Here is a 26,398-nt window from a genome sequence, read left to right as displayed (position 1 = left end):
CTGGCATCCTGTTGGAAGGGGACCGTTGGAACTTCCAATTTGTAGCTGGTCAATCAGAAGCACAGGTAACAACTTGGGCGTGTGATGGTATCAGAAGTGGAGGGTGGTCTTGAGGGACTGAGCCTTTTACCTGTGGAATCTGATGCTATCTTCGGGGAGATAGTGTCAGAACTGAACTGAATTCGTGGATACCTTGTTGGTGTCTGAGCATTGCTTATTGGTGTGGGGAAGCCTCCACATACACGGCGGAATTGAGTCCAGAAAGCCAAAAGAACATCTCAGACCTGGGAATAGAAATTGCAGTCCTCCACAAAACTACCCCTCTTCATTTCAGGCTGTCCTGGGACCAATGCCAGGAACCACATTCAACTGGTTTGAGCCAGAGAGATCAGCTTCCACCAACTCTTCTGGTGGGAGCTGCTGGGAGCTGCCTTTCTCAGGTCAGGGCCAGTTGCTGCCCAGATTCCATTCACTCCCACATACCACAGTCTAAACCCTGCATAGCTAAGCAGAATCCTCTATACCTGCTTTCTCCCAGGAGTGTGAAGTCAGAAACTCAGCTTTTATTATTTCCTTGAAGGAGAGGACAGGAAACGCATTCAGTCATCTATCTGACGTTCATCAAGCACCTACTGTGTGCCCCTGGCCTGGGTACTGAGGAGTCCCAGCCTAGTGTGGACAGTTAATATTAGGGTTGTGAGATCTACGCAGAGGTAAGCGCTGGCTTCTATTTGACTTTTCTGCCCCATTATTTCAGAGTGCTATAAAGCTCCTCACATCCCTAAGCCCTACATCAGAATGTTGGACACCTTTTGTCCCTTGGGCAGAGGTGGGGTGGTAGAGCATGATCTAGAATCCAGCACAGGGCCAGGCTCAGGGATGTTGACTGGGTGGAATCAGAGGTGATGCCTTGCTCTCACCAGTTTAGATGATGGAGCCCAGACCTCATCAATACCAGGTAGGTGGAAGGGGGAGGAGGGGGGGCGGTGCAGGGGTGCATGGCATGAACCCAACTCCTAGGAGGTAGATGGGTAAAGAGAGGGGCCCGTATTGCAGTCATGCTCTCCCTGCTCTAAGCCCAAGTGCCAGGTCTGCCCCTAACATTTGTAGGCCGAAGGAAGAGCACAGATGAAGATCCACTTACCACACAGCTAAATTTGCATCAAGTCTAAGTTAACTGTGAATGATCTAGCCTTGTATCATGACAAGCATACCTTCATAATAACCTGAAGTTCTGTGTTAGAATGTTCCGCAGCCTGGGTCCCCAGCCTACAGTCTGTCTTCTCTTCCCCCCTGGCACACCCGCCTCACACGGCAAAGGGCTTTGTGGGTATTTATAAACACTCCAGCTTGTATATCCAAGCTCCATCCACTCAGCTCTCTGACAAACAGCTACCCCTTGGCCACCTCTTGGGCCTAGGAGTGTGCACACCAACAGCACAGTCTGTCAAAACCCAGAGAAGAGAGGTTGGCAAGTGGGCTTTGCAGGGAATTCTGAGGTCCTGGAAGGAGAAAGGGCACATCTTGACCCTGCATTCCGTGGGGAGGATCCTGGCTGGAGGGTCATGGCAGGGCTTTCTGAAGTGAGAGGCCAGGGCACTAACGCTCGCCCTTCCTGCAATGGGGTTTTCCAGGCTACGAGCTCTGATGGCAGAGGTAGCTCCCCGGTACTTGTCTGGCTTCTCCCTATCAGCTCCTGAGAGATGAAGGATCAACAAGCAGACCCGTACAAAAGAAAAATACTGTTTATTCCACACAACTACATCAAGTGCTTCATCCCCATTCTTCCCTCCCCACCCCTCACTCCAGCCCTCAGCAGGCTTTGCCCCTTGTGGGGAGATAGTCAGAACCTCAGTGTCAGGGCCTGGCCTACGAGACACAAAGGAAATCTAGGCATAGGAAGGTGAGTGGGTCCAAGGGCACAAAAACGTCAGGGTTTCTCTCATTCCAGATTCAAGTGTGTTCCTCAATCCGCTTGGCCAAATTCTTCCCTGGGCCCCCACTAGATAAAATGCCGTGGATAGTGCAGGGTCAAAGACCCCAGCTGATTCACCGGGCCATAGAAAGTTTTGGTCTTTCTTTCATTTAAAACAAAAAACAAACAAACAACACCACACGCAGACAGTGAAATCATTTCTGCCCTTTCTTCTGCCTAAGCTCTGGCTTCTGTCCAGAAAGGTGCTTTCAAGACAAAAGTTACATTAACGCCCTTCAGAGCCTGGCGCTACCAGAAACAAAGCAGAAAACCCACCTCGGGTACAGATAGCTGCTCCCCGAGGGTCCGACAGTGGGAGAGCAGGAGCAGAGACAGCAAGCCGGTGAGCTCTGCCCTGGGCCATTTCAGGGATACTCTGCACCCCCTTGCCTGGGGAATTCAGCCCGCAAAAATTCTGTCCCTCGGAAAGACCTACCCATCCTTCCTGGAGAGGAGAAAATGGTTTCATTCTAGCCCAGCCTCGGGAAGACAGATTTAGAAAAGGGAGGAGCTGAGAAAGCATGGCCAGGCCTAATTTAGACCAGAACTTCATTATCTTTTCCCTTCCGCAGACCAGGACAGATGGGTTCCTCCTGCATCTCCACAGCCACGGCCACACCCTGGATTATATGCTACTTCCAGGGCTCCAGCTGTGACCCACTTGTCTCTCCCAAAAAAGAAAGCATATCTGAACGCAAGTGTTTGAGGGTGAAAACCTGTCTCTCTCTGATTTATTGAAGGGTAAGTCACTGAATCCTTTGCCAACCCCAGGACTTTAACTCTTCTTACTGAAGACTTGCTTAGCATGCCTCTCCCAAGCCAGTTCATCTCATGCAGACAGGGTGGATAACCCTAAACTTGAGTGTGACGCCCCCCCCCCCCCCCCCCCCCCGCCCCGCCGGGGAGACATACTCTCTCCTGGGAGGCCGGGGCAGGCAAGGTGCCTGCCCGCTTCGTCGTTCTCACTACACTCGGGAAGGTTTGGTTGGTCCGAACGTAGCGGGGTGTGTGCGTGGCAATTTGACACACAATTGTCCTCTCACACTCTGCCAATGTAGGGCCTGCCGGGGACCAGTCGTAGGCAGGAAATGACGGCAAGCCGGAGGAAGCTAGACTAGGAGGTGGCTCTGCCACAGTGACCAGTGGGGGTGGGGATGTGCCCTCGCCTCACAGCCACTTCATCAGGGTATATCTTGTGAGGTGTGGAGGAGGAGGAGGGCGGCTGCTACGGACCTGGCTCTGTGACTTGTGCCCCTTTAGGGACGGTCTACGCAGCAAGCCTGGGTTCATCTAAGTCAACCTCTTGGTGCTCTCCTGACCTCCCAGAGTGACATACTGAGTTCCAGGGGTTGTCCAGCCACCGTGAAACTCACTTAGCAGCTCGGATGAGACGCCAGCCCGCAACGTGCCATAGCTGTCCTTTCTACAGGTGACGCCCATCCTGCCTCAGGGGTCTTCTCGACGGGGGGTGGGGCGGGTGGGGGCGGGGATCGTTTGCACAAACACGTGGTCTAAGACTTTGGACAAAATAAGATTTCTCCTCCCAATATCCAAGGCTCAAAGTCTCAAAGAAAATTAAGAGTTAAGTCACCTTCCGCAAGAGACCTTCCTGGGCTGCCATCAGTCCTTTCTGGATGTTGGCCTTTTCCCCGGGGCCTTGCTGTCTGGTTTAGGGTTTCATGTGCCCCTTCTGAGAAGGCCCGGCACTGGGTTGGGGGTGAGTGGGAGGACAAGAGAAAGAGAGAGTCAGCATTCCTTCCCTCATTTTTCTCCAGGGTGCTGCGAGCTTGGGCAATGGGATTTTCCAGGCTGCCAGTTCTCTATCCCTCACTGTTTAGTGGCCGAGACAGCCATGGGCAGAGATTAGATTAAAATCTGGGAGGATGGGCTTATTTACTAAGTTCCCAACGTGCTGTACACCCAGGTCAACTCCAGGACAGCTAGAGTTCAAAGCTGCTTCCTTCCACCATGGATTACAAATGAAAAGGTTCCCCTTTAGTGCAATTTCCCCCCAAAAGGAATCAGGAAGAAGTGGGAAAGGAGATCACGTGTTCTGGCCCCAGGGCTGCGGGCACCTTCTGACCTTGAAGGCAAGGCAGACCCTGAGCCTGACCTTCTGAGCAGCTCATCACACTTTTCCCAGAATTGTGCCTCTTGGGTCCTTTCGGGAGGGGTGGGGGGGCAGTGTGCCTGCAGGCAAAGGGTGGGAGGTGAGGCTGCAGTCCCTGCCACACTTACACACAGGAGCAAAGGGGAAGAGAGGGCCAGAGAGAATGCCGTCGAAAACAAGAGCAAATGGCCAGGGGTCCTTTGGGGGCTGCAGCAGCCCTGCCCCCAGGACGGGGGGCGGGGGGGGGGGGGGTGTCTGGTTCCCAACCAGAATTCACCCTTCGAAAACCACATTAGCAAAGTGCTTCTTTAAGTGAGGGAGGGATCCCTCAGCGTGACCGGCCTGAGCCTGGAGCTCTCGGTGGGCCCCTCTGCCCTCCCCATGCTGTGAGATACGTGGAGGAGAGGAGGGAGGCAGCGGACACACATGCACACGGTGGAGTCTCGCGACCCAGGACAAGCACAGCTGCGTGCCACACTGTGACAGGTGCTGTCACGGCGGTGGCTGCAGCCAGGTGCCAAGGGAGAAGTACAAAGTGCTGGAACGCAGGGCTGGGGGCTGAGCCCTAAGGGATCTGAAAGACATTCAGCTTGCTGGTGTTCTTGAGCGTCTGGCGCCGATTGCAGAACCAGACCCGCACCACCTCCCGGTCATAGTTGAGCTCCTTAGCAATCTCGGTGATCTCCTGGCCTGTGGGCAGCGGGTTCTTCTCGAAGTAGGCATTCAGAGCCTCTATGGCCTGGGGGGTGAAGGAGGTGCGGCGTTTGCGTTTCTTGGAGGGCTCACCTCCCACAAACTCCATCAGGTTCTGCTGCCCTTCCTGGTTCCGGAGTTCGGCTTCATTCAGCCACTTTTCCAGCACTGGCTTCAGCTTCTGGGCACTCTTGGGCGTGATGTCCAGCTTCTCGAACCTGTGGGTGACCCGAGCCCAGGGAAGGGACGGTGAGAATGTCTTAGTCCTCACACTGGGGTGTGAGTACACTCCGCAAGGGGCCGCTCCTCTCAGGGCTGGTGACACTGGACTAAATGTTCCCCCCACCACCCCCACCAAGACCACCCTGGCCCAGCCAAGCCCGGACTCCTCAGACTGTCTTGCATCCCAGGTCATACCAGGGAGACCACTCCCATGGCCTCAGGTCAGCGGTGCAAGGATAGCAGTGCAACTGCTGTATGAACAACTCTTCCAGAATGTTCACACCCAAGTGAGTGAGGTCCTCTGAGGAGTTGTCTGGAGAGGCTTTCAGAGATGGCACATGGATGTCACGAGTGCACCTCTCCAGTCAGCCCCACAGCAGCCTCACTAAGTCAGACAACTCTTTCTGACCGAAGCCCAGATGGGACTATGGAACTGCCAACATGGAGCCTGCTCTAACAGTCACCGTCATCTGATCCAGGGAGTTGGCAGGCACCTTTTGGCCTTCCCTGAGCCATGTGCTCATTCTTGTTTGAAACCCTCTGCCCTCCTTTGATGCTGGCACCAGAACCAGTTCGAACACTGCACACAGAAAAGCCAGCTCCATCCCTTTACAGTCATGCCTTGGAGGAGGGGGAAATGGGGGCATCATGGCGGGGTGCGGCGGGGGTCGTGGTTGAGAGCCAAGTCAGTACCGAAGGTCCCGCTTTTGGGACCAACTTCTTAAGCTGTGCTCCTTTCCCTGTAGGGCTCCTGAATGGATTAGGGTCTTGGGGGTCCCCCCCACCAAAAGACCACATAAACGCTCAGGATTGGAGGATAAACTACAGAGGGTCCTCAGATGGACTGCATCAGTCTTTGGCTACTGTAGGTGTTCACGTCGATCCTTAGAACAGCCTTCCTGGCCTAGAAGGAGGCAGGAGGAAGGGAGAACATGGAAAGGGGCCATGCACCTGGGTCCCAGTGAGTGCCTAGTGACATCGGGTGCCTGAGCAGGACTTACTCACCTGCAGATAGCTGACTGGCTGTAGGCCGGGCCTTCCGTGGCAGTCAGAGCCTGACCCACCTGAGTCTGCGTGAGGCCCAGGGACAGCCGTCGGATCTTAAAGTTCTTGGCAAACTCCCGGATCTCTTCCAAGTTGATTCCGTCCTCATCCAGACTTGGGGTATGTGGCTCTAGGCCAGAGGAAGGGACCAGGGGTGAGTGTGTAAGACAGAAGATGTCACTGCTTATCTAGCTTACTGGCCTGGCCTGGTAAGGTCGTGAGGGGTGAGGACATTTGACAAGAGGCCCATGCCCCCTTACTGTCCTCTTCACCCCTATTCCCAAAGCAAACGAGACTTGCAGGAAAGGAGCCTGGACTAACCTGTCTGGAAGTAGGGGTCTGTTTTCAAGTTCTTCTAGCTCTAATGCCCGACCCTCCCCCATTCTCCCCACTCCTAGCCCCAAGTACACCTTAGCCATCCACATTCCTCAGATACTGGGTGAGAGACCAAAGGAGAGACAGCCATTGGGTTGGCTTCTCAAAGAAGCAGCCTCCACTATCATCATGCCTAGAATCCAGCTCAGCAGGAATGGGAATTAGAGAGCCAATCCCTGGTGTCAGGCCTTTGCCCTTCCCCTTTGGACTCTAGAAAGTTTATTAAGGAGAGCAGTATCCAAAGGCGCTGGGGTATTTGAATAAATGCCTCCTCTCCTCTTCCCTACAACCTTCTCCAGGAGCCACTTACTGGATACCAACTGGCTGACAGTAGGGGTCTCAGAGCAGGTGATTGGAATGGGAACAGAGGCAGATGGCTTGGCCGCTGGGGCCGGGCTGGCGATGACCACCGCAGGCTGGGGCACGGCTGGCGTGGGCTGGATGGGCTGTACCTATGAGAAGAGAGTCCATGAGTCCCCACTGCCCACCTGCCTGGCTCAGGGGGTTGCAGTCCCTGCAAGGTCCAGAGGCAGGGCAAAATGGGCATGAAATCCTCACTCACCTGGCACACTCCTACCTATGCGCCATCACAAAGCAAGACTTACAAGCTACTTATTAGCACCCACCCAACAATCATGACCAATTTGGAGCCTCATAGGCACCTGTGACACAGGCAGGTCAGAGGCTCAGAAAGTTTCAGTACACTTGGTCAAAGCCCCAACAAGTATCCACCCTTGAGATAACTGCTCTCAAATCGTTTCCCTCAGAGCAGAAACCGAAACCTGATTCTAGGGCCTCCCAGGCCCCAAATGTCCATCAATAGGGAACTGGCAAGTGATTCCTGGGACTCCCCTACAGTGAGATTCTATGCAGCTATTAAAAAGAGTACAGTAAATCTCTTAAATACACGCAAAGAGCTCTGGGTCACAGTGCTAAGTGGAAAAAAGGTAAAGTGAAAACAGGTTTTAGAGAATAGTTCCTATTAAAAATATGTATGGGGATGGGTTAGCCTGGTGATGGGTATTAAAGAGGGCATGTACTGCATGGAGCACTGGGTGTTATATGCAAACAATGAATCATGGAACACTACATCAAAAACTAATGCTGTAATGTATGGTGATTAACATAACATAATAAAAGAAAAAAAATACATATGGGGGCGCCTGGTGGCTCAGTCATTAGGCGTCTGCCTTCGGCTCAGGTCATGACCCCAGGGTCCTGGGATCGAGCCCCGCATCGGGCTCCCTGCTCCGCGGGAAGCCTGCTTCTCCCTCTCCCACTCCCCCTCCTTGTGTTCCCTCTCTCGCTGTGTCTCTCTCTGTCAAATAAATAAATAAAATCTTCAAAAAAAATACATATGAGTTTCCAGGAAAAAAATCTGGAGGCATATAAAGCAAGTTGTCAACAGAAGTCATCTCTGGAGGTGGAATTTTCCTTTTCTCCATTAACGTACTATTGGAATTTTTATAAAAATCATGTATCATATTTATCATCAAGAGAAACTATAAATATATGACATTAGTATTTTTTGTATGATTTTTTTTTTGAGTAAACTCTACCCCCAACAGGGGGCTAGAACTCATGACCCCGAGATCAAGAGTCGCATGCTGTACTGACTGAGCCAGCCGGGGGCCCCAGGATGATTTTTTTTTTTTTAAAGCTTCCGGGAAAGTGCAGATTTCTCTAGGATGGGTCCTGTTCCCTGGATTCTACCTCTTGGTAGCTCTCAAGTCCATTCCTTCTTCATCACCAGAACCTTATTAGCCTTCGGTCAGGGCTCCTCATTTCTTGCTAGAACTGTTTCTCGGCTGCCTCCTAACAGGTGACAAGGACTCAAGTCTTGCCACTGTTCAGTTCTTAGCTCCACCTGTATAAGAGCTATTTTTTTTTTTTTTAAGTAGGTTCCATGCCCAGTGTGGAGCCCAACGTGGGGCTTGAACTCACAACCCTGAGGTCAAGACCTGAGCTGAAACCAAGAGTCAGATGCTTAACCAACTATGCCACCCAGGCACCAACCGCCCCCCCCCCAGGGGGGTAATTTCTTTTTAATACACATCTAGCCACTTCCCTGCTAAAAGCCCTTCCATGACTTCCCACTACATAATAACAGTGATAAAATAAAAGCTCCATTTTTCCAGTGCTTCCTGTGTACCAGAGTGTTAACTGTCTTATGTATAATATATCCATTAACATTCATAACCTTCTGAATTGGTACTCTGATAATCTCCATGTTACAGAGGAGGCTAAGAGGTTATTCACAAAGCTTGGAAACAGCACACCACATTTGAGAGCCACGGCCTCAACATCACCTGAGAACTTGCTAGAAATGCAAACTCCTGGGCTCTACTCCAGCCCTGCTGAATAAGAACTCCGGGGGTGGGGGGAATGTGTGTGTGTGCGTGGGGAATCTGCATTCCAACAAGCCCCCCGGGTGGTTCTGATACCCACTCAAGTTTGGGAACCCCTGCTCTGGCACATTATCATTCCTGCAATTACGTAAAGGTAGGCCCACTCTCCCATCGAACTCATCCCTTTAGATGAGTTCACCGACTCTTCTCTATGAGGCCTTGCTGAACTCCCTGGTCTGTTGGGAGCTCCCTTCTCTGGCTCCCCACAGCACCTTCGCAGGCCCCTATCATAGCCCTTGTCACGCTGGCTTGTAATGTCTCCAGCACTGGGCTACCTAAGGCTAGCAAAGGCATCTTACTCATCTCTAGATCTTCAGCGCCCGGGATAGAGTAGGCACTCAAAAACTGCTCCTGGAATGAACAAATAAAGTAATAATCAAAGCCACAGTGCAGAGTGAAGGGGTAAAGTGGGAGGAGGTGCAGAATAAAGTTCTGGGGTTCTTCTGGTGGTCTGTTCACCCTGGAGCTAATCCAGGCTCGGTTTACTCTGACCACCTCCCTGGCCTTCTCAGCACGCCACTAGCCTCTGAGGGCACAGAGACGCATTTTTGGGTGTGTGCGGGTAGGGGTGGGGGGGTGCTCCTTCCCTGGACAGAGCATGTGGGGACTCGCTTGGGCCTTCTACCCTGGGATTTCCCCTCACTTTGGAGAGGTGCTGTTTCCCGGGGACTTCAGAAGATAACCTTGTCCTGCCCTGCAGTCTTGAGGGAGGCAGCCCATGCCAGACAGCCCTGCCTGCCGCCCACCCCCCACAACCCTGCCCTCGCCCCAACCCAGCCCTTGTACCTCACTCTTAGCAGGGGACTCAGGCGTGCTTGCCTTCCGGACAGCCACGGGTGGAGGCAGGGGGCTGCTGGCCAGGGTTGCAATCACCTGGCCCTGGGCATTCAACAACAGCTGGGGTGTCACAGCCTGGACCTGCAGGCTCTGGGCTGGTGCTGGGGCTGCCACGCTAGCCGAGTTCACTACCCACGGAAGGGCTCCAATAACCTGGGAGGAAACAACGCAGGGACCCCGGGTGTGAGGCCAGTGTCCAGTCCTGCCCCCAACCCAAACCCCCACACTGGCAGGGGAAGGGACTTAAACAAATCATTTCACCCTTCTGGAGCTCAGTTTACTCATCAGTAAAGACAAGGATTCATCCTCTAGGAGCTGTTTCCTTTGTGCGATCTCCAGAGCTGTGGTGGAGCAGGAGTAGGTCTGCACGTGAGTCACACGGCCCTGGATGTGAATCCCTGCCTTGCCTCATTTTATCGGGTGGCTTAATTTCTCTGGACCTCAGCCTTCTCCCCTGTAAAAGGGGGATGCAAATCTCTGCCTAGTAGGCCTGTACTCCAAGTGAGGTGAGGTAATGTACAAGAAAGCACCTAACGCAGAGCCAGGCCATGAGGTGGTGCTCCACAAATGAAAGCCCCCGGCTAGAGGGAGCACCTAGAGGGCGGGGTGGTGGCTATGCCCCTGTCGGGCTCAGCATCAGCACAGAGCTGCCACACAAGGGACAGGGACAGCAGCTCGATACCCTGTTGGAGTTTCTTTGACCATTAGCCCACATCCTGACCCCCCAGATAGCTTCTCCACAGCCCCCACCCCTCAGCCCTGCCTTTGACCACTTGCCTGTCCCTGAGCATTGGTGAGGATCTGACTGCTGATCCCTGGCATGCTGGGAATGGCGTTGGCAATGACCGGAGTGGTAGTGAGGGAACCTAGGATCTGGGTCTGTCCCCCGAGGGAAGCGGCACTGATCTGTGGGTGGAGAAAGAATCCTGCTCAGAGGCCAAGGGGCAAGAAAGAGCCCAAGGCAGAGAGGAGAATGCTGAGGGCCAGGGGTGGGGGGGTGGGGAGATACAGGTGCTGGGCAGATGCGAATGTGGGCTGCAGGCCCAGGTCCAGCTGAAGAGTATCCAGGGCCAGGGGCTGCAGGGGCCTGGCAGGGAAGGGTAGGACCGCCGCCGTGGAAGGGTAACTCTGGCTAATCTCTCAGGCCAGGCCTGGGAGGACAGAAAGTCCAGACTGGGGCGGGCCGATGTGATTCTAGTCGCACCTAACAGCACCCCCGGCAAGCCGGGAGCCACACTGGACAGACACTGGCATATGGCCGTGAGCCTCCAACTCCGCCTTGTTACAGCTCACAAGTGTGCAATCCCCAGACATCATCCCACCCTCCAAGGCCGATCCAGTGGTTCAGGTTCTGGAGAATTTGCCCAGCCCCCTTGGCGGAGGCCGTCTGCTCCTGTCTGGGACGAATGGGCTGGCAGATGCAAGGAGAAGGCCTCAGAGGGGGGCCATCTCTGCTGATGTGTCGGAAAAGAGCCGTATTCGGGGGGGGGCTGGTCCTCCACCTCCTTCCTCCCCTGTGGGAAGGGCCAGTTCCACCCTTGGCCCAAGATTCAGTCCATCCCTGATCAGCCCCGGGTGAGGGCAGCGGCTTACAATTCCTGGGCTCAGCGCGAAGCCCGCGGGCTGGACGGTGATCTGTGGGGGGGTGTCCACCGGCTTGGGCGTGGGGGCAGCAGCGGCCGCAGCAGTGGGCTGCGGGACAATGGCAGGCGCGGTCTGCAGCAGCGGCTGGGTCTGGAACAGCGTCTGGGGCTGGGCTGCTGGCCGGGGCTGGCTGGGCGAGGAGGCCTGTGCCGGCGGTGGGACAGCTTGTACGGGTGTCGGGAGGGCGGTGTTCAGCACAGCGGCTGCTACGGAGCAAGGCAGAGACAGGGGTGCTCAAACGCCTAGCCGCGGCCCCCCGAGCGGCTCCAATCCCAGGGGATCTGGCACAGGCAGAAGAGGGGGTTGGGACAGCGGGGCAGAGGGGACAGGCAGCTGTGATTCCCTTGATCCTTGCAGGGGCAGCACAGGACAACATCTCTCATCCCCCCTCCCTTGGGCCTGGAGATGTGGAGGTTCAAAACCAGACGCTGAATCTTCTTGCAGTCCTTCTCAGGAGGCTGGTCGTGGGGTGAATTCTGGCGTGGGGGGAGAGGGGCAGTCTCAGTTGGCTGGAGTAGGAGAGGCCTGCTGGGCCAGCACCGTGTCATGGCCTAGAGTCCCGAGATGGTGCAGCAGCTCTGTGGCGGGGTGCGTGGGACACCGGATCCAGACTCCAGGGCTGTGGGCCCTGGCGGGCCGCGGGTTCTGAGTCCAACATGGCAAGCACGCGTGCAGGGAGAGCAGTATAGGGTGGTGGGGGGCCTGGTGCTGTCCTGGGGAGAGTTGCCGTTACCTTGCAGACCGGCTAAAGGTGGCTTGAAAATTCCCCCCGTGGGAGAAGCAGCTGTCAGTCCTGGGAGGGCGGCCACGGTTGCTGTAGGAATTGTCCACACGGCCAGCCCCTGCTGACCAGCCACTTGACCTGCAATACTGATGGGGATAAGAAGAGGTTGAGTAACTGCCCCTGCTGGAACCATAACTCCTGTCAGAACTGTGGCTAAGTTTTCCTGAGTCAAGACCTGCAAAAGCAAACAAGATTTCAAAAAGAAAAGAAAAAATAAAAAATCAACATTGACAGCGCAAACACCGGGTCTCTCGGACCCAGTTGAGCACAAACAAAGCATTCTGGGGGTGGGGGGGGCGAAGGCCCACATGAGGGTGGGGAAGAGACAAGCCCTAGCCGGAGGCCCAACCCTGAGGGGGTGCCTGGACCTGACCAGCCTGCCTTCAGAGAAGCTGCCCCCCTTGGAGACAGGGCCTGGCCCTGCTCACAGCACAGCCAAGGGGAAGCAAGGGCGGGGGCTGGTGGAACCAAGTGGTCGAGGGCCTACAGAGGCCTCTGGGCAGCTGTGATGGAGGATACCCCTGCTGGATGCCTGGCAGATCTGTGCCGGGAGCGAAGGGCCACAGGGAGTGCAGCACGGCTGGGGGATCCGGGAGGCAGCTTCTCATTGCACTGGGGCTGCCCCCTGGCTCTAAATGAGGACTCTGAACAATCCATTAACTCTGCCAGGCATCCACTGGAGGGGCTAACAAGGGCATCCCCTCATTTAGTCGTGAGATAAAGAGACACCTGTGGCACGAAAGAGTTAATGTTCTCCCTACCTACAGTCCTTGCTGGACCCAGGGATATGACTTGGCAAGCACACATCTGATTTTCCCAGTGGGCCTGATCTGGGGTAGGGGAGAGGCCAGGGGTGCCTAGTAGGGGGGAGTCCCTCCTCCAAGCCACAGCCCCTTCCCTGTTCTGCCCGTGAAATTCCCAGATCCCACGGCCACCCCACGTTGGCTGTCCCATGCTTTGCTCCTGCCCAGGGCCCTCTGCTCAGCTCCCTGGGGGGCCCTTACCTGGGGGGCAGCTTGTACAGTTAGTGGCGCCAGGGTCTGCGAGGCCTGCGGCTGGCTGGGGGCTTGGCTGAAGGTGGCAACAGCAGGGGCAGGGCTCGGAGGGATCCCCGGCAGAGACTTCACTTCACATGGCATGGAGAGAAAGGACAAGGAGTGAGCCTGGTAAGCGCGGAGGGGTCACCGGAGTAGAGCATCTTGTTGCAGCCTGAGGTGACAACTCTCAGCCTCACGCTCTATTTCTGCATAACCCAAGGCCAATCACTGGCCTTCCCTGGCCCCAGGGAGACTGCTTCCCCCAGTGCTGCCGGTCGTGAGAACAGGAGGCTGGGGAGCCCTGTGCCTGACCTGCAAGGTGGGCTACCCTCTTCCCACCTCTAGCTGAAGAAAATGCAGGCCTGTGCGCAGCTGGCTCTCAGTCTCTCATTTCCCGGCTGCACAGGACACGGTGACCTATCACATCAACAGTAGAAGGGCCTGAAGTGAACGTGTGGCAGGAAGGGAAGGAGCTAGAATCGATGGGAGCAACTTCCCTTGGCTCATCCCGCAGCGGAATCATTGTTCATGCCACCCGCAGGCTTCTTTTTGGATGCAGGTGCTGGCTTGGGGCAAGGCTCCGAGGATTCCTGTAGGGTGAAGTCCTTGAAGTGACAGGCCCTGAAAACTGGACTCCAGAAGGGGCACTGCAGGCTGGGCAGAGTTTCTCTGCCAGTGCCTAAGGGCTAAGGTCCAGAAGAGAAGCTTCGCTGAGCTTCTAAAGGCACCTCCTGTGAACCAGAGCTTTTCACCCATGTTACAGCGTCCGACTTAGGTATTGGGGACCCTACCAGGAAACCTCTTCAAAGCCACACAACCATGAGGAGAGGGGTTATTATTTAATACATGGTGAGACCACGGATGGGGTGATGGAGGTTAGACCAGATCGGTGGCCTCTTAATACTGGCTGCGCATAGATTTCCAGGCCCGAATCTAGGCCTCCTGAATGGGAATGCCCGGGAGTGGAGGCCAGCAACCGCTCCTCTCTCTCTTCTTTCTTTTAAGCTCGCTTGTGATACAGCACGCAGCCAGAGTGGGAACCACTGAATCAGATAACCTTCCAACCCTACGTTCCCAGCCCCTGTTTTAATCTGGAAAGGCAGCAATTTAACTCAGGACTGTAATGTTCACAGTATATAAGGACAAACAATCCAATTGTTTAAGGAATTAAAGAGACAAACAGGCAACAACTAAAGCCTTCTAAAATTCAAACAGGGGGCACCTGGGTGGCTCAGTCGTTGGGCATCTGCTTTCAGCTCAGGTCATGATCCCAGGGTCCTGGGATCAAGCCCCACATCGGGCTCCCTGCTCCGCTGGAAGCCTGCTTCTCCCTCCCCCACCCCCCCCTGCTTGTGTTCCCTCTCTCGCTGTCTCTCTGTCAAATAAATAAATAAAATCATAATTAAAAAAAATAAAATTCAAACAAAACAAAATAGCAGGTTCATCTCCACTGTGGAGGGGAATGCAGTTCTAACGACTGAAAAAAATCAGAGAACGTAAGAATACTCTGAATCTATGAAAATTTATTTTTTTTAAGATTTTATTTATTTATTTGACAGAAAAAGACACAGCAAGAGAGGGAACACAAGCAGGAGGAGTGGGAGAGGGAGAAGCAGGCTTCCCGCTGAGGAGGGAGCCCGATGTGGGGCTCGATCCCAGGACCCTGGGATCATGACCTGAGCCGAAGGCAGACGCTTAACGACTGAGCCACCCAGGCACCCCTGAATCCATGAAAATTTAAAAAAGATTTTGCTTCACAAAATTTTATGAAATTTAAAAAAAGGGAAGTGGGAAAATGGGAATGTGATGAACATGAATGAGAAAAGCTTACCATCTAAAGAAAGGACATATTCATTTTATTAGGATTTATTTCCAAAGTAGGACCCAGGGTCCAAGGGTCTGTACACATTTAGGGCTTTTGTCCCTTCTTGCAAGACTGCTTTTCAGAGAGTGAACCAATTCACAGAACAGTCAATAATGTTCCTATTTCTCCAAAGTGCCACCCAATTTAGGTTTTATCACCGTTTATTTTTCTGGCTTAACAGGCATGTGGTACCTTATAGCCAATTAACTTGTCCTCTCATTGACAGATTTTGTATTTTTCATGTCATGACTTCCTCCTATGTACACAATTGATTTCTCTTCAAAAGGAATTCAAGTGGACAATACCTCAAAGGAAAAAACAAATTTTCAAAGGACCAGTACAAAGAAACTCAAAGCAGTACCGGTTATGACAGTGAAAAACCAGACAGTTTGACAATAGCCACACCCAGACTCAGGTGTTATGAATCTATGTCAATAAAGGAAATGGGCCTATGAATAATATGGTGGTAAGTGTCCTATTACAGTCTACTCTTGGTGGCCACAACTTTAAAGATACATACTTGTGACAAGGCCTGGGTAGTAATTTAGAGTGATATAAATCACTCGAGCTTTTTCATCCTGAAAAAGTTTCCCATTACTTAGTTTTGTTTGAAGAGGAAACTCTTCGTAATATTGCGTATCTAGAAAGATTGCAAGGCCACAGTCTAAGTTGGCAGCTTCTTAGGAGGTACGTCACAATGCCTCCCTTACCTTCTTGATGATAACCAGAATTTCCTTTCCAGAGAATAGGACTTTCGTGAAAGGCTTAAATATACAAACCTCTGGAAGATGATGTACATTACCATAAACACTCATGCTAAGGTGTAAATAGTTGATTTAGGATCCATTTCCGAGAGCAGGTTTGGAAAAGGAACAGAATTAAGGCACCAGAAGAAATGAGATATGGAAGACAGATTGAAGAGTAAAAAGGGATGGGGCGCCTGGGCGGCTCAGTCGGTTAAGCGTCCGACTCTTGATTTCGGCTCAGGTCACCATCTCAGTGTCCTGAGATCGAGCCCCACATCGGGCTCCTTGCTGAGCATGATTCGGCTTAAGATTCTCTCTCTCCCTCCTCTCCACCTCCCTCTCTTAAAAAAAAAAAAATGAGTAAAAGGGAAAATGAGGATAAACCTGGGATACCTCCCAAATTTTCTGAAGAGGGGCCTCATCCCCACCATGGAAAGGGAGGAGAAGGGGAGCCAGATGTAACACCCTTGTCTTGGCTGCCTGCTCTCCAGGGCACTGCCCCCACAGGGGCAGGCGATGCCCACCCCAGCTTCAACACGGAGCAGAGCGTTTCCAGGCTAGCGGAGAATGGTCATGTCTCTTGCCATTCCTTCATTCAAAAGGAGAAAAAAATGACCCGGGGTTACTAGGGTCCCAAATGAATCTGCACACTGATTGTGGGTAGAGCAAGGGATATGAGGCCTTGCAGTTTTCTTATTCAGGAGTTGCTTTTTCCCTAAAGCCTGTCCTCATTTGCTCTCTTCTTGGCTCCTCCTCTTGGCCCACCTCCCTCAGCCCAGATCTCCCATCTAGGGAAGGGAAGATAAGCAGTAGACTAGGGGAGATGAGTCGTGGGGTTCTGGGGGGACTGGCTAGGGAGGTCCCAGGTTTCCAGCAAAAGATGTCTACTCTGCAAGGTATCAGTGAGGAAAGTCCAGGAAAGGGTGCCCCATGGCCAGAGAGCCATGCCTGACACCAGTCCCAGCCTCTAGGCCAGGCCTGGTTGTGTCGCAGCTATACTGCAGGGTAATTAGGAGAGACCGTGTGGGTGGATCATCTCTCTCCATTCCCCGTACAGGAGAATCAAACTCTTGCCCTCAAGTGTCTTTAGAGGACAGCACAAGTAAGACCAGCTGGCTTGACTCACAGCAGCCCAGCTGGGAGTAAGGAGCTCAGATTCTACAAGGTCCTACCTAACCCACAGCCTTAGTCCAGGGTAGGTAACACGCCCCCCCCCCCACCCCCAGCTGCTGGGACCTCCCAGATCCACCACCAAAGGTACTGAGTTGGAAGGGCTGTCAGGATCCTAAAGGTCTAGTCTTTTCTGCATTGGGCCTGAGGGTCTAGCTGAGACCTGGAGCCCTCTCTCTCTGAGGTGAATTCAGTCCCCTCAACTGAGCCTTGCCTCTCTCCGCCCAGCTCACCATGACCATCCCAGTTGAGGTGTGGAAGTGATTGAAACCAGATAGAGTTCCAGGAACAAGGACGGCAGGACAGCCCTAGCAGCTGAGCAGAAGGATAGCTGTGGCCAGAGGCTGCCCATTGGACAGGAAGACAGCAAGACCCTAAGGCCACCGAGGCCCCAGGGATTCATGCTGGCTCTCCAAGGATCCAGAGAAAGGGACTCGGGTGGTGCAATGCCAGATGGGACTGATGGCCTCGTACCAGTTGCCTCTGCAGCGGAGTCTGGGTTGTCTGGCCCAGCTTCACCAGCAGGCTCACTAGCTTCGCCAGGGTCTCTGCTCTGGGAGCCCTCGGCAGCCACACCCTCCAGCCCTTTGCCCTCCTCCTCGGCAGAGATCTGGGCATCCACTCCAACTTCCAGCACGCGGATGGTCTCGTGGCCGGACATCACGATGACCTGCAAACAGAGCACAGGGGACTTCGCTGGTGCGGAGCGGCTGGTCTAGCTCCTGGGGAGCAGAGCTCTGGGGTTGGCTGGGGGAGAGCGGAGAGCGCACTTCAAGACTTGGACCTCCTGCCTGAGGGCTGCCTGCTCTGTGGCAATTCCACAGCCTGGGGCAGGCTGCAGCTCCCTGATTCCAGGAAAGGTGCTTCGGAAAGGAACTGGGGGCCTGGTGACAGGGGAAGGGCTTGACATGTGCTGGAAAAAGCCCCACAGAGCCAAAGCGCTTGGGAATATTTCTATTTGACCCCCTTCTTGGACTCAGTTCAGGGAGTGGTAAGTGGCCTAACCCACAGCCTTGCCAGGGTGTCCTGTTAGCTGCTAGGATATTGGAGGGTGGTGATGGAGGCCCCTAACATGGTATCCACAGCCTAAGCTGGGCCAAGAAGCAAATCCCTCTTCACTTCTCTTGAAACCTTATAGAGGGACGCCTGGGTGGCTCAGTCGTTAAGCGTCTGCCTTCGGCTCGGGTCATGATCCCAGGGTCCTGGGATCGAGCCCTGCATGGGGCTCTCTGCTCCGCGGGAAGCCTGCTTCTCCCTCTCTCACTCCCCCTGCTTGTGTTCCCTCTCTCGCTGTGTCTCTCTCTGTCAAATAAATAAATAAAATCTTTAAAACACACACACACACACACACACACACACACACACACACACACACACACACGCAACCTTATAGAAGTTCCCTCAAAGATAAAGGGGGTGGAAAATGATTGCTCCACAATGTTGAGGAACTTTTTAAGCTCATGATTCCTTTACGTCTAAAACCCTGGGGTAAAGGCCAAGATTCCCCTGTGAGCTAACTTCCTGAAACAAGGGTCAGGAATCCTGGACTGGAGCTTTGGACCCCGTGGGCCTGCAGGCCCAGTCGTGCCACCTGTGGGCATGCTCCAACCTGGAGGGTGGCTTCCACATCCCAGCGGTGCAGGCAGCCCGCAGGCCTCCTTAGAACACTTGGTGGTCTTCTGCTCAAACAGCCAGCACTCCTGGGCTCTTTACCTCCAGCACTTTGAATTGGGCCATTCAAGATTCAGGGACACTCTGTGTATGCAAAAGCTCCGTCGGGCCTCCCCTGCACTTGGCCTGTACCCGAAGGCACTCCCACAACACAGTCCTGAGGCCTGAAAATTGAATCCAGCCAGAGACTGCCGGAAAAAGTGACAATGTAACCCATCAGGGAAGTATGAGTGAAATAAACTTCCAAAAGCAGTTCCCTTTCTGATGCAAACTTGACCTATGAGGGACTTCAGTCCAATTACATTTTAAGAGATATTAGTCTTTTTTTTTCTTTTAAAAAATGATGTAATAAATATGTTCACTACAAAAAATGATAATACATATATACGAAAAAATAGAGTAAATTCTGTGATGTCCCAATCTTTCCTTATGTAAAAATATACATATTTGTATATATGTTTTTAAATTTTTCTTTATTTTTAAAAGTAAACTCAGTGTGGGGCTTAAACTCACGACCTCCAAATCAAGAGTCACATGCACTACCAACCAAGCCAGCCATGTGCCCCATACATATTTGTATATTTTAATTTCATTTTTTAAAGTCACAGCTTAGGGGCGCCTGGGTGGCTCAGCCAGTTAAATGTCTACCTTCGGCTCAGGTCATGATCTCAGGGTCCTGGGATGGAGTCCCACATGGGGCTCCCTGCTCAGTGGGGAGTCTGCTTCCTCCCTCTGCCCCTCCCCCCCCAGCTCATGCCCTCTCTGTCTGAAATAGATAAATCTTAAAAAAAAAAGTCACAGCTTAAATCCCCCAACTCAGCCCCTGAGAAATCCTAGCTGGTAACTATATCTGGATGAGTGAAGTGACCAAGAATTTTGGTAAGAAACAGATACTGACAGGCTCTGTGGAGTCTTCCTCCTGACCATACCCCGGGGTCCATGACCCTCACTCCCCCCGCCCCTTCCTGCCCTAGCATATACCTGCTCATTGACAGTCAGAGATGACTCTGGCCCGGCTCCAGGATCCATGGTTACTTGTCAGGGTGGGGTGGGGGTCGGCCCACACCTAGCACATCTGTGGGATGACATGGGACAGGAAAAGCAAAGGCTGATGTGACACAGTAATACAATTTCTGTATCATCTCAAAAAGTCAGGAGGAGAATGGTAGGAAGAGAGCCAATCTAAGTTCTCCCAAATATCTGTGGAAGTAAGCAGGATTCTAAGGACTTTAAAACTAAAGTGTCTTGCCTTCCTACGGCATCCCAGGAGAACCTAAACTCAGGAGGAACCAGGGGGACAAGAGGAAAGAGAACACCAAGCATCTGTCCCTGGAGTCCCCCAGTCTGCAGGGAGTGAGCAGACCCAGCCGAACCCAAGCCGACTTTGGCCTAGACACTGAGAACCTCAGACACAGGAAAAGAGCACTCTGGCTAATCAGAGGGCTTTTCAGGGGAGGAGTCTGAGCAGACTTCCTGGAAAAGATGGTAAAGACAGGGATAAATTAAAACAGTAGTCTCCAACTTGAATATGCATGATCATCACCTAGAGCACTTATTAAAAATACAGACACCAGATTCCCCTGAAGCAAGCATCCCCAGAGAGTCTGATTCAGCAGGGGGTCCCACAAAATCAGCTCTTACATGATTCCGTGGCAGTGGCCTAGCAACCCTACAGGCCTCTAACACAAGGCAGGACAACCTCCCAGATGGTGGAACAGCCAGCCAAAGGCAGGGAGAGGAAGTGGGAGGAGCCCTTGTGAAGAACAGATTGGCTGGTTGGAACCACAAACAGTAGGGTCATAAGAAATAAAGGTATAGGGACATATAGGTTTAGATACTTACATAGAAAATAAGGCAATTAACATTGACTTTGAGTGCCTCCAGTGCTAAGTGTTTATGTAACACTTATTTGTTCTAATTACTCATGCCGGCTGGGGGCATTATTACCACCACGGCACAGATGAGGAAACTAAACTCAGAGACATGTTCTAGATTCCAGATCTTTCCCTTCCTCCTCTTTCAACCCTGGGGTGGTTGATCGGTCTTCCTTATTTTATTTTATTGATTGAGGTAAAATTCACCACTGTAACCATTTTAAAGTGTCAAACTCAGTGGAACTTAATAGATTTACAATATTGTGCAACCATCACCGCGATTTAGTTCCAGAACATTTTCGTCATCCCCAAAGGAAACCCCCATTAGCTGTTACTCCCCTCCTCTGCCAGCCCCAGCCTCTGGCAACCATTAATCTGCTTTTTTCTCTATGGATTTGTCTATTCTCCATATTTCATCTAAATGGAATCATACATCATGGAACACTACATCAAAAACTAATGCTGTAATGTATGGTGATTAACATAACATAATAATAAAAAAAATAAATGGGGGGCGCCTGGGTGGCTCAGATGGTTGGGTGTCTGCCTTCGGCTCGGGTCATGATCCCGGGGTCCTGGGATCGAGCCCCATATTGGGCTCCCTGCTCAGCGGGAAGCCTGCTTCTCCCTCTCCCCCTGCTCGTGCTCTCTCTATCTCTGTGTCTCAAATGAATAAATAAAATCTTTAAAAAAAAATGGAATCATACACTAAATGGCATTTATGTCTGCCTTCTTTCACTTAGCAAAATGTTTTCAAGGTTTATCCACGTTGTAGCATGTATCAAGACTTTAATCCTTTTTACAGCTATGGAATAATGGATAATATCGGGTGGGCTTTCAACACTCTCTGCGCTGGCTCAGGGAGAGGCAAAACTGAGATTTCATTTCCAAGATGGAAAGTGCATCAAGCTCAGCTGCGACTTTCCTGAGCTCTCCCCAGGCCCGTGCTGATCCAGCACCTCCCCACACAAGCCGTTCAAGAGAAAAACCTGTAAGGGCAACACTTAAACAATGAGGAAGGAAAACAAGATCTTCATTTAATCCCTGTTACAGCATGGTAAAATGGCTTAAAGAATGAAGACTATCAGAACTTTTCGAGGACATCAGTATCTTTGCCAGAAGACAACCGTTTGGAATTTTAAGAACATTTTAAACACATAGATCGTGAATGTAAAGAAAGTACGTATTTCATAAAATACCTTCCAGAATATCGATGCACGTGAGTCTATGCACTTGATCCTGCATTGTGCAGTGGTCTCCAAAACGATTTTGTGAATGAGGATTCCCAAACACGGATTAAATGAAGAACAAGCAAAACTGGTGAAGCAGGTTGAGGAAAAGGAAGACCTTCTTCGGGGACCAAAACTAGCATAATGTATAGATCAAAGAATGACTTGGGCCAGTTATGGGGTTGCTCGAAAAGAAGTGGAGAAGCTGTAATCAGCTGTTGCTTTACGAGGGGCAATCGGTTGCAACTGACAAGACTCAGCCTTGCTCAGTTGTTAGGCCACTATGGGTTAGATGACCGATTGCTATACTATAGCAGAAATGAAGAACTTACAGGTGTTTAATTCATAATTTCCCCCCCTAGGATTTCTTTGAAAATGATAACGTAATTAAAAGATATTTATACACTTTTTAAAGATACTAATACATTTTATTTTATTTATTTTTTTAAAGATTTTATTTATTTGACAGAGAGATAAGAGAGAAAGCACAAGTAGACAGAGTGGCAGGCAGAGGGAGCGGGAGAAGAAGGCTCCCCGCTGAGCAGGGAGCCGGACGCGGGGCTCGATCCCAAGGCCCTGGGATCATGACCTGAACCAAAGGCAGCCGCTTAACCGACTGAACCACCCAGGCGCCCCGATACTAATACATTTTATTTTTTTATTATCTTTTTAAAACTAATTATTTTGATTTTCCATTTAATTTTTTAAAAGATTTTATTTATTTATTTGAGAGAGAGAGAGAATGAGAGATAGAAAGCACGAGAGGGAAGAGGGTCAGAGGGAGAAGCAGACTCCCCGCTGAGCAGGAAGCCCGATGTGGGACTCGATCCTGGGACTCCAGGATCATGACCTGAGCCGAAGGCAGTCGCTTAACCAACCGAACCACCCAGGCGCCCACTAATACATTTTAAAGGGAAGATACAAACCATTAGGGCTTAGAGAAAGGTATCCTGATGACCATCAATGTAGGGCACTCTATTAGACAAACTAAATTATATGAAAATTTAGTATTTTGAACAAATTTGCCAAAGAAAACGTGACATTTAAAGAAATGTGAAAAAAATGTTTGTGATTAAAATAATTTGGACAATTCTGGAAGTCAGTTTTAATATATTGTTCTGTTTATTGTGGTAAGTTTTATTTTAAATGTTTTTTTAAAAAAAAAGTCCAGCCTGGTGAATGTCTAAACCTAAGCTGGTCTAAAAATGCCTGCCTCTCTCCTAATTTTGTGACTCTGGTTTCCATTCATTTACCACATATTTCCATCTGGATGGTCTAGTAGGCAATTAAACTCATATGTCCTGAAAAAAAAAAAATCCTGTATGGATATACCACATTTTGCTTATCCATTCATTGGTGGATGGATGTTTGGGTTGTCTCTACCTTTTGGCTATGTGAATAGTGGGGCTTCAGTGAATTTTTCTGCACACGTTTTTGTTTGAACACTCGTTTTCAATTCTTTGGCATATATACCTAAGAGTGTAATCGCTTTTTAGGGTCTTCACTCTTTGGCAGAATGTTTCCTGGCCAAGGAGGCAAGGAAAACCACGAGGTTCCTTCTCTCCCTTTCCTTCCCTAACCACCTAGAGTAGGGATGAAAGGAAGGGCAAGAAATTCAGGACACCTAGCAATTTGAAAAAAAGAGTAAATAAGGCTTCCCTTTTCAGTTAGGACAAGGTGGGGCAGGAGGGGCAGAGGAATTAGCTGGAAGAGCTAGTAGGCATCATCCACCCTCACTGGGACTCTGGCCTCATTCCTGGGTGATGTCCTCCTCCAGATTTTGTACATGGGAGCCTTCTGTGGGTTTTGCCAAGGACTTGGCAATTTACCACCGGTGCCGGATGGGAACTGGGATGAGCCATGATACTGGTTATATACAGCAGTCAATTAGCAAGTCATCTGCAAATTCAAATAAAAGGCAGAGACAAAATGGAGCAGAAAGGTGTGCAAAGTAAATCTGGGTCCATTATAGCTTGATACATACCTTTCACAGGGCAAGAATTTTCCAGCTCCAAAGGCCTTTAGATGGGAGGCATCAGTAGCTAGTCATTGTGGGGCAAGGGGCATCTGCTCAAGAGGAGCTTAAAGCCTGCTCCCAGTCTTGTGGCCACCGGTTCCTTGGGGCCAGCCATGGTCACTCACAGGCAGTGGTTAAGCAAGTGTTCACTTTGTGACGGTGTTATTCGGGGGATTCAAGCAGTAGAAAGGCTCAGGTAATTCTAACATCCCTTCTACCCTCAAAATTCCATGAGCTTATGTGGACCCGGATCCTCAATGTTTAGTCCTTTGTGTCAAGGGAAAAGGCGGGCCTGGCTCAGAGCCTCTGGCCACGCAGGCGCCCTCTGACCCACCAACCAGGCTTCTGCCTAGCAGAAATGCAGACAGAACAGAGGCAAATGCCTCCCTCATCTCAGACCCCAGGACTTCCTCGTCTCCCTTCGTCTTGGCTTTAGATGGCTCCTATCAGAGATATGCATGTGACATAAACACCTCTCCAATCTGTAGACACGCAGCATTTTGACTCTGAGCTCTGTCCTGTGCGTCTCCTAGCTCAGTATCCGTGCAGGCTTTCTCCTGCACCTGGTCCCAGCCCCTTGCCAGGAACTTTCCACATTTTTCAAGCCTAAGGCTGTGGCTTGGCCTCACTGACTAGACAGCCATCTTTAGTTTGCTTTTTGACCGGTTCCCCAATGATGGGGGTAAACGGCCCATTTGCACGGCCTCCTTTGAGCTCACGATGCCATGCCGTGCCCACAGCCTGACAGCCAGTGAGGAGAGACGATCCGCGGTCCGTTTTAAGAGAAGGGGCTCCTGTGATCACTCAGGCAGTAGAACTCCACACCATACACAGCACAGCGGAGCTGCTCTCGGTAAAGCTGGGATGGGAGCCAGAGCCCACCCGAAGCCTCCTCCTTGGTCTTCTTTGTCCAGTGAGATGAGTGAAAAACACCTGACTCTAATCGGGCAAAGCACCTCAGTTGGTTCCCAGGGAGTTCATTCATCCCTCCCTTTCCTGGGCTAACATCTAAAAACACAGGTAACCCCGGGGAGAGAATGAACTGTGGGTGCTGAGGCATTTGCCCACAATCTGAAAACCCGGAGGTCTGGGACCATCTAGGAGTTCCAGCAGAGGGGTCTGAGTTAGGGGACCTGGTTCTATGTATCGTTCTCCTTTGGCAACTGCTTTGGGCTTGCTTAGGGCAACGTTCCAAGGCACCCAGGAGGAGCATTAGGAAACCTCAAGCAGGGGCAGCTGGGTGGCTCAGTTGGTTAAGCGTCTGCCTTGGAATCAGGTCATGATCCCAGGGTCCTAGGATTGAGTCCTGTATCAGGCTCCCTGCTCAGCGGGGAGCCTGCTTCTTCCTCTGCCTCTCCCCCTGCTGTGCTCTCTCTCTCTCTGTGTCAAATAAGTAAATAAAATCTTAAAAAAAAAAAAAAAGGAAATCTGAAACACATCCGAACCCCCTAGAGTAGCCTGAGATTCTATTAGGAAAAATCCTGAAATGTTTCATCCTTCATTTATTCAACAAATATTTCAGTGGCTACTATGTGCTGGGCATGGGGGATACAACCGGGGGAGAGAACCTTCCTTAGCTTTGTGGAGAAGCCTTCAGTCTAACATGGGAGTCAAGGAAACAAAGAGAGAACTACAAATACAGTATGTTTAAATGTCATGATGGTTGGGCACCCGGGTGGCTCAGTCCTTAAGCGTCTGCCTTCGGCTCAGGTCAGGATCCCAGGGTCCTGGGATCGAGCCCCACATCGGGCTCCCTGCTCCACGGGAAGCCTGCTTCTCCCTCTCCCATTCCCCCTGCTTGTGTTCCCTCTCTCGCTGTGTCTCCCTCTGTCAAATAAATAAATAAAATCTTAAAAAAATAATAAAATAAAAAAATAAATGTCATCATGGATAAACAGGGGCAAGAGGGTCCACAGAAGGGATACCTACTGCAGTTTGGGGTTGGTCCCCTTCCCCTTGTTCCTGGGTTCCGACATGAAATTTTATGTGTGAAGAATCTTATGCCATGTGGAGGACAATGGAAATTCTCATGTGGGATGCAGACTTTTAACTTAGACTCATTTCTGTGGTTTTCATCCCTCCCTTAACACTTCATGTGGTTGAGGTTTTCAAGGTGTAAAATACCTTCTCACTATACAGTCAATTTTGGAGGCAGAGGGTCCTCTTCGTGAAGTTAGTGGACTCTAAGGAATGGCTGGCTAAGCTGAAATTAGTTTTACCTGTAGTCAATTGAAAGAAAGCCACATTTATTGTAGAAAATCGCCTTTCAAAAATTTGACTTTATTCTCTCAGGCTACGTTGTTTGTTGGCATCAGTATCTCCAGCTCTGCACTCCTTTTGTATTTAAATTGTGTACGCACTTACCTCTTGCAGAGCTGCCATTCAAAAAGACCACAATGACGGCATGCAGGAGACTGGCATAGATGGGTAACTAGGGCTGAGCTGAATGGTGCCATCAACGCTTTACCTCCTCCCTAGCTGGGTTCACTCAGTCACACAAGGACCAAATCTCAATCTCCGGCTGGGACCTTATCTGGGAACTTCAGCCTCAGAAATCCAAAAGCCTACTGATTATTCATATCATCTTGTACTCAACATGTTCAAAACCAAACTCCTGATTTCTTTCTTTTTTTTTTTTTTTGTAGGCTCCACATCCATTGTGGAGCCCAACACGGAGCCTGAACTCACGACCCAGAGA

The 26,398-nt window shown here is 51.2% G+C and overlaps 1 protein-coding gene across 12 annotated transcripts in view; it reads right to left on the bottom strand.

Moving 5' to 3' along the window:
* Positions 1-1,646: 1,646 nt before the first annotated feature.
* The window catches only part of POU6F1 (POU class 6 homeobox 1), a 65,524-nt gene continuing 40,772 nt past the window's right edge, over positions 1,647-26,398 (bottom strand). For 4 of the 12 annotated variants that reach the window (XM_027591831.2, XM_027591834.2, XM_027591833.2 and 1 more), the window contains 10 exons: positions 19,562-19,655; positions 17,384-17,579; positions 13,097-13,218; positions 12,042-12,267; positions 11,258-11,514; positions 10,442-10,570; positions 9,614-9,817; positions 6,730-6,871; positions 6,006-6,174; positions 1,647-4,996 (listed from right to left, as the gene is read on the bottom strand). In XM_027591831.2, coding sequence (XP_027447632.1) covers positions 4,651-4,996; positions 6,006-6,174; positions 6,730-6,871; positions 9,614-9,817; positions 10,442-10,570; positions 11,258-11,514; positions 12,042-12,267; positions 13,097-13,218; positions 17,384-17,579; positions 19,562-19,609 — 1,839 coding nt within the window. In that variant the 5' untranslated portion in view covers positions 19,610-19,655 and the 3' untranslated portion in view covers positions 1,647-4,650. Of the gene's footprint in view, positions 4,997-5,221; positions 5,905-6,005; positions 6,175-6,729; positions 6,872-9,613; positions 9,818-10,441; positions 10,571-11,257; positions 11,515-12,041; positions 12,268-13,096; positions 13,219-17,383; positions 17,580-18,518; positions 18,769-19,561; positions 19,656-23,667; positions 24,932-26,398 lie in introns of those variants that run through there. The other 8 variants (XM_027591837.2, XM_027591835.2, XM_027591836.2 and 5 more) reach the window with 8 other exon arrangements.

Source organism: Zalophus californianus, chromosome 9, assembly GCF_009762305.2.
Source record: "Zalophus californianus isolate mZalCal1 chromosome 9, mZalCal1.pri.v2, whole genome shotgun sequence".
NCBI classification, from domain to species: domain Eukaryota; kingdom Metazoa; phylum Chordata; class Mammalia; order Carnivora; family Otariidae; genus Zalophus; species Zalophus californianus.
This window is presented reverse-complemented; position numbering and strand designations above follow the sequence as displayed.